We start from the raw sequence: 7,961 nt of genomic DNA on the forward strand, positions 1-7,961 counted from the left end.
GAGTGACTTGAGGAAGGTGCACCTGCTAAGGATAATGGGACATTTACAGATACAGATTCATCTCTAGTAGAAATACTAGAAATAGATTGAGGTGTCCTCGTCTTCATAGGAAATATATCCTCAAAAAATATAGCATCACGAAGTTCTACAATAGTATTTGCATCTATTCCAAAAATTTCTGATTTAATAATCAGAAACCTATATGCAACACTATTCTGAGCATAACCCAAGAAGATACCATCCACTGTCTTTGGACCAAGTTTTTTCCTCTTTGTGTTCAGGTACAAGTATTTTTGCAACACACCCCCACACTTTAAGGTATTTCAAACTTGTCCTTCGACCCTTCCAAAGCTCATATGGGCTTTTATCCTTTGACTTCATTGGTATTCTATTTAACACATGACATGCAGTGTATAGAGCTTCCCCCCACATGAAGTTGGGTAATCCAGAACTTCCTAACATGGAATTAATCATATCTTCAAGGGTTCAGTTTTTTCGTTCTGCTACACCATTAGATTGAGGACTATATGGAGCAGTAACCTCATGAATTATACCTGAATCTTGACAAAATTTTTGAAACAGGTTCCTCCACCCCTATCAGACCTTAACCTCTTAATGGTTTGATTTGTTTGATTTTCAGCTTCAGATTTAAAAATCGTAAATTTATCTAGAGCTTCATCTTTAGTTTTAGCAAATATTGTGTAAAATTCAAAGCGTCTTCAGAGTATATATTTTCATATTGAAGGTTATGAATTTCAACTCTTTTATTTGTAATCTCTAGTTATCATACCATTGTGTTTAAATTTCACTAATAAGTCTTTCACTTGTAAGAGTAAATCTTTAAAATAGTTCAGAATTTTTAGGTTTGTTTTTTCGAAGGGTTTACGAGAAAATCTTTTTTTTATATTGGAATAAAATAAATTCACATTTTTTATTTAGAGAGTATAGCATGTTTAGGAATCATGTCAAGATTCTTTTAAATTTTGATTTTGTTGCCCTACTATGTGTATAAGTTATTTTAGGCACAATTATAGCATTTTACTGTCCTCCTTTTTGGAGATCTCTTCTTTCCTTAAAATTTTGAAAACTGATTAGATTTAATAAAAAAATTTAAATTTTATTACCAGATATCCTTTTTCTCCTCCTTCTTCATCATCCGAGGACGTCGATTCTGGTTCCGTTGTTTTCACGTTCAGGGCTACACCGTTCACCTTTCGACTTCCTGCAATTCTTGATTCGTGCAGTTCAAATGTTGAAAATAAATTCTCGAGCGAAGTTGTCTCGAGATCTTTAGCAATAAAAAATGAATCGACAAAGGAAGACCAATCAGAATTTCTTGGGAACGAATTAAGTGTGTACCTCAGCGAATCTCGGTTGCTTACCTTTTCCCTGAGATTCGTCAGTTCGGTTATCAAACCTTTTATATTCGAGTGCAGATGCGCTATCGTTTCACCTTCTTCCATCCGGAGGTTGGTTAGTTGGTTTCGGAGAAGGTCCCTTTTGGCGAGTTTGGCTTCCGAAGTTCCTTCGTGTAACTCTAGGAATTTTTCCCAGAGTTCTTTCGCAGATGTGTATGTACCGATTTGGTTGACCTCTTGCGCCGAGAGTTCAGAAAGTAGATGGTAAACTTCTTTTCCATTCGCCATAAAATCAGATTGGTCCTTTTTGCTCCATTTGGTTAAATCCTATTCTATGGGAGCTACAAAATCAGACTGCATTATTATAAATAATTCAAATTCGATCCATTTTGTGCTTCCATTCGACGAACTCCCCCTCGAATTTTGGCGGGTAAATGACGGGTCCGACCATTTTGGTTGACGGTGCTGCAGTTGGTGGTTAGTCCTTCTGCAGCGAACTCGCTCTGATACCACTTGTAGGATCAGGTTGGATCGGCTAGAGGGGGTGAATAGACGGCTTAACAGAATCGCACAAGTCTTTTAAAACAAAACTTGATTGCAACTGGATCGTTTCTTTCAAAGCGGTGAACACTTAATAAAAACTCCTTTAGGCGGAGAAGCCTTTACAATTGTAGCACAACAACTTAGAGAGAACAATAAAAGTAATTAGTGATTTAACTCTAAAACTCTAAGTCTATTTATAGCCTAAGAGAATAGATCTAGATCGTTGATCATAGATGAACTTTCTCTTAGTCGTTGATCCGTTGATGCGATCCTAACCGTTGATCAGAGATAGGCTTAATCGTAGCCGTTGAGTAAATAAGGATAAACTTTATCTTTAATAAAAGATAAAAATAATTATCCTTAATAAAAAAATAAGCATTTATATTTTATATTATAAAAGATAAATCTTATTATTTTTTCTTCATCTTCTTTTTTTTTCAACCATCACATCCAAACGGTCTAAGTCTAAGTTTTCTTCTCTGGTCAAAGTCAACGATCAAAGTCAATGGTCAAAGTCAATAGTTTGACTTTTATTGACTTTTTGTACAATCTTCGGTTGGGTGATTTCTGGCCAACCAAAGTTAGGCTCACCCGAACCCGACTCCGATCTTTTGCCCCTCGAGCGTGCTTCCTCCCGGCTTCTCGTCCCTCGGACTTCATGCACGTCCTTCTCGCTCCACCGGCGTACTCTTCCGTAGCTTCCGCGTCCCTCGGATTACACCGAGCCTGTCGGCCGCGCAACCCTTCTCGTTTGCTATGTCTTACACTCGACTTCCTCCGTACCTAAGTTCCTACACACTTAGCAGAGGGATTAGAACAACACAGGACCTAACTTAACTTGGTTGATCACATCAAAACTAACTGGGGCACCAATAATAAGTCACCATGACCATGGTGACTTGAATATCTCAAGTCAAAGAAAACTCGCACTTAAGTTGCACTGAGATCTTCATTGACATATATATAGAATCATATGAAGTCTCAAGGTAGGTCATTCCAATGAACTAGTTACCTTTAACTGGCATCCACGTTTAACTCTGAACAACCAATGTCTCCAATAAGTGAGAACAGCTGCTTGGCAAATCAAGGAATTTAAACGTGCTAGTCTCAATAGAATCTATGATGTCCATGCTCATCAATTCTTCGACTATGGATAATTTTAATACATTCACAATTACACATGTAGAGATGCTCACTCGTTGTGATCTAATCATAAATTTTCTCATGTTATGAATCATATTGCGGACATTCAACAAATGAGTTTAAGATCTAATAAAAAAATGATAAATCCCAGTTAGCCCCATTGACTATCTTTGGGGGTGGCCGGCCTGGTCCCACGGAAGTTTCCCACTGGCCACTAGGGTAAATCGGGAAGTACACGCAGCGGTCAGCCCAGACGCCCAACATCCTTTGATTGCGCTCCCCATTTGAAGAAAAATTTCTACAAATATGCCATAGCTGGGGATCGAACCGCATGTGCCTGGGTGACAACTTGGATGTCCTACCGCGGCACCATTGCCCCGGGGACTTAAGATCTAATCAAACACATAGAGAATGTATACTCAAATAGTGAATTATTATTTATCTAATAAATAATATAATCGTAAGATAATTACCTTAGGACACCTATCAAATATAACAAGAATATTATATTTCTCGGTCTGAAATGTGTTTACAACTTCGTCTTATTGATATGCAATATCTTGCCAACATTCTTTAATTTTTTTCATGCTTCTATTTTACAAACAACCCACCAATCAATTTTGTCACATTTCAAACTAGGATATGAAGTATAAAATACTTGATTACCTATTGTGCCAACACAAATGGTTCATATCTCTTATGATTTATTTCAACTAAATTATACTGTGGATGCACCTTCATCCCTCTGACAGGGTCAAACTAGCAACACACAAATAAAATAACTCATATTTCTAGACCAGGATATTCTACCTCTATAATTTCATCTAGTAATCCATAAAAATCATTACTTGTAGGTCTATCATTAGATGATTGAACACAAACCTTGCTTTTTATTATAGTTTTCTTATTCCATATTCCTGAGTATAAAATTATATCTGTTTATCAAATATGTTGGCTAAGTCTGAATCATTACTTTTGGACCCTATGAAAGATGAAATAACAGCCTGCAACCCCTAGCCAACGACCCCTGACCAATTTGGCGACAAAAGTAATATTTCATTGCCAATTTGACGACGAATCTACCTTTCATCGTTAATTAAAATACAATGAATTAATATTTTATCGTGCATTCGCAATGAATAATTCATTTGTCATTCGATTTTATTTTTCATCGCTAAATTTACGATGAATATTTTATTCATTGTAAATTAACGATGAAATATTTTTTCATTATAATTTAGTGATAAATTTTATGATAATAATATTTTTCACAACGAAATTTATAATAAATTTAATATTCATTGTAAAAATTATTACTAATTAACGATGAAACATATTTCATCGTTAAATTTATTATAATTTGATGATAAAAAGTATTCATGGTTAATATTCATTTTTATAATGTAACGATGTCATCGCTAAATCTCATTTTTCTTGATTTTTAGTGAATGTGAAAAAATTAAATATTATAAAATTTAATTTCTATAACATAATTACTCAATCAACTTAGAATATACCTGATACTCAAGATCTTCTCAACTAGTTTGAAATATTGAATTGATATTTGGTCCATTTGGTGGGCATGACCCACACGTAATGCGCTTGACCCACAAGTACCCACCAACTTGACTAACATGTTTCACATGTCTAATGGATCTGTCTTAACTAATTTGTATATATGACTCATCCATTTTATCAGCTTGCTTGATCTATTGGTGTTGCTTAAATAGATCCTCCTCTGTTGATCTCGGTCAAAACTTTCTCATTATATATTATACTACGCATGCCCAAACAATTAGGAAAACAAAGGAAAGCCCCAAGAAAAAGAAACAAAAAAGAAAAGAAAACAAAGGAAAGCCCCAAGAAAAAGAATGAAAAAAGAAAAGAAAATTTATGTGCACAATTAAAAGGGAGCAGTAGCTATCTCTCCCCCAAGCAGCGGACTATGCAGCTGGCCATGGCCCATCCAACGCCGAAAGCAATAATCATCTTCTTCGCTTTCCTCCTCAACACTATCGACGTCATCAATACCATGGAGATGGCCGTCATCTCCAACTATCGGCACTGATTTCAGACCCTGATACATATCAAAGATTAAAGAGATTAATCATCTACCAAAATCAGGTCCGGAGACATCATGCAGCAAGCATAGTCACCTCTGTGAAGATCTGTATTGCCTTTTCCAACGAATTGTTCTTCAATATATAAAGCGCTGAGTCCTGAGACGTCAGACCTCTCTGGATTAGAAAGAAGACAGGAAAAACTTAAGGATTTGCATAAAAAGTAATGTAGTCGATTAGCTAGGTACGTACCCTGGCGAGCTGGAGCTCCCCGAACGAGAGCGTCCGAGGCTCGAACTCGATGGACGACTTCCTCTCTAATGCAATAGTACTCTCCATCTCTCTCATCGAATGTCTATTTATGTCCAACCCGCGTGAAGAACGATCGCAGCAAACAAGAACAAGAAGAGAATAGCTACGAGGCCTGCGGAGGCGCTGGCTTCCCGCTGGGTTTATATAGGGGGAGGAGATGGAGGAAGGTGCAGCACGCGTCGCCGGTGTAAAGCTGGGCGGCCAGATGCGCGAATGTGTATGGTGTTCGGTACACGTGGCATTCAGGGAGACAAAGTGGCGCTGGCGGTCGCATCGTGTCTAGAAATTTAGGCGGAGAGGGGGACACGTTTTGGCCGCACAATGGCGTCGAGCGCCGCCTCTCCGTTACCTCATTATATTATTCATATATCACGAGGTTGTAGATACAATTTTGTTCGGGCAAAACTAATAATTAATGCCACTGACGTTCCCATCAGGCATACTAAATTTTGTAACGGATCAAATTTTAAAAGCTAAATAATAATCATTAGAAATTTTGATCTCTAATTAAATTATTTCATTGTTATTTTTTTAAAATTTTACGACTGAATTTTACAATCGATATTTTATAATGATCATCAAATAATGATCGATTAGAAATTTCCATTGTTCAGTGGTTAATTTTTTATTTTATTTCTAATTTTTTACTATTTGATTGAGTTGTAAAATCTGCCGCATTAATATTTTATAATGATCACAAAATGAGATTGAATATACTATTTTTTATCTATAATGAACGACAGAACTAAATCATTCAATATCATTAATTCATTAATCTCTTCCCGATTTGTAACAATTAATAAGGGGCATTTGATTTGGAAATTTTTTTCTATTTTCTATTTTTTTATTTTCTGATCTAGTTTTTAGAAAACAGATAATATGTTTGGTATAATATACTGTTTTTTATTTTTTTGAAAAGAATATTAAAAAATATGTTTGTTTTGTTAATATAAAAAATTATAAATAAAATTAATTTTTTTAATAAAAATACCATCTTATTATGGAAAAGAAAAAAAAATCATACAAGAAAGGGATCAATCATATTAGAAAGGAGTCAAACCTGACCTTATAATACAGCATTACATGAATACTATGAAATCTAATTAAAATCAAATTGATTAATTCAATAAATTTTAATTTAAATATTTATAAATTTATTTTAAAATTCAAAAAATAAAATTAATGAATTATATTTATTAATTTAATAATTTATTTTATTAAAATAATTATTTTAATGAATTAATTTTATTAATATATATATAAATTTCTTTTAAATTTAAAAAATAAAATTAATAAATTATATTTTTTAACTTAATGAATTATTGTATTAAAAAAATTATTTTTAATGAACTATTTTATTAAAATAAAAATTATAAAAATATATATATTATTTCAATAAATTATTTTATTAAAATAAATATAAATTTATTTTAAATTTACAAAATAAAATTAAAGAATTATATTTATTAATTTTATGAATAAAATAATTATTTTATTAACATATATATTTATTTTAAATTAAAAAATAAAAGTAACAAATTATATTGATTAATTTAATAAATTATTTTATTAAAATAATTATTTTTAATGAATTATATTATTAAAATAAAATTATCAAATTATATTTATTAATTTAACTAATTATTTTAATAATTATTTTATTAAATAAATATAAATTTATTTTAAATTTTAAAAAATAAAATTAAGGAATTTTATTTATTAATTTAATGAATTATTTTATTGAAATAATTATTTTAATAAATTATTTTAATAAATTATTTTATTAAAATATATATAAATTTATTTTAAATTTTAAAAGATAAAATTAAAAAATTATATTTATTAATTTAATGAATTATTTTACTAAATAATTATTTTTAATGAATTATTTTATTAAAATAAAATTATCAAATTATATTTATTAATTTAATAAATTATTTTATTAAAATAATCATGCAATGAGGAGGAGTGCGGCACTGTAGCCGCATTTTCCCATTTTCTAGTTTTCAACTGCAATTTTCATTCTCTATAGAAAATGATATTTTGTTATTTTCTATTTTCTTAGAAAATGACTTCTCATTTTCTAGAAAATGAGATTGGAAAACACAAAACAAACATTAATTTTTAGAAAATAAGAAAATGAAAACAAAAAATGACCAAACCAAACGCCCCCTAAGTCTCTTCTTCGCAACAATTCACAGCAAGTCTTCCCACAAGGTAAGCCTTCGTAACCAATCATCTCCCTTCTTTGCTTATGGTCACGCGATCCTCTTGTCTCTTCGCTCTTGGCTACGCGAGGAGGTTGCTTCTGGCCATGCGAGGTAGTTGCTTGTGGGCGTATGAGATAGATGCTCGTGGTCATGCGAGACAACCACTCGTGTGCGAGGCGGGCACTCGTGGCCACAGAGACGTCTACTAGTGGCAGCGTGAGGCGGATTGCGACATGAGGCGGCTACTCGTGGGAATGCTCTTGGTCCACTACAAAACATGAGTTGATTAGCAACGAAAATAATTCATTGTAAATCTCTAATAAATTTAGCGATAA

General features: G+C 32.7%; 1 protein-coding gene across 2 annotated transcripts; it reads right to left on the minus strand.

Moving 5' to 3' along the window:
* Positions 1-4,733: 4,733 nt before the first annotated feature.
* Positions 4,734-5,514, minus strand: LOC141828799 (uncharacterized). Of its 2 annotated transcripts, none has more exons than XM_074716191.1 (3): positions 5,357-5,514; positions 5,201-5,263; positions 4,734-5,121 (listed from the first exon to the last, which is right to left on the minus strand). In XM_074716191.1, the coding sequence occupies exons 1-3, from the start codon at positions 5,450-5,452 to the stop codon at positions 4,948-4,950; spliced, it is 333 nt and encodes a 110-aa protein (XP_074572292.1). In that variant the 5' UTR covers positions 5,453-5,514; the 3' UTR covers positions 4,734-4,947. The 2 variants fall into 2 exon arrangements, with proteins under 2 accessions (XP_074572292.1, XP_074572291.1); XM_074716190.1 differs by having other exon boundaries at positions 5,201-5,281.
* Between the last annotated feature and the right edge of the window lie 2,447 nt (positions 5,515-7,961).

Source organism: Curcuma longa, chromosome 5 (assembly GCF_044706935.1).
Source record: "Curcuma longa cultivar G26 ecotype Majalengka, Jawa Barat chromosome 5, ITB_CL_G26_1.1, whole genome shotgun sequence".
In the NCBI taxonomy this organism is placed as follows: Eukaryota; Viridiplantae; Streptophyta; class Magnoliopsida; order Zingiberales; family Zingiberaceae; genus Curcuma; species Curcuma longa.

Excerpts from the sequence above, each read along its gene's own strand:
- LOC141828799 (XM_074716190.1), bottom strand. The coding sequence starts at position 5,452 with ATGAGAGAGATGGAGAGTACTATTGCATTAGAGAGGAAGTCGTCCATC. Across the intron at positions 5,282-5,356 it reads GGGAGCTCCAGCTCGCCAGG|AGAGGTCTGACGTCTCAGGA; the intron begins GTACGTACCTAG and ends TTTCTAATCCAG. Across the intron at positions 5,122-5,200 it reads CAATACAGATCTTCACAGAG|GGTCTGAAATCAGTGCCGAT; the intron begins GTGACTATGCTT and ends GATATGTATCAG.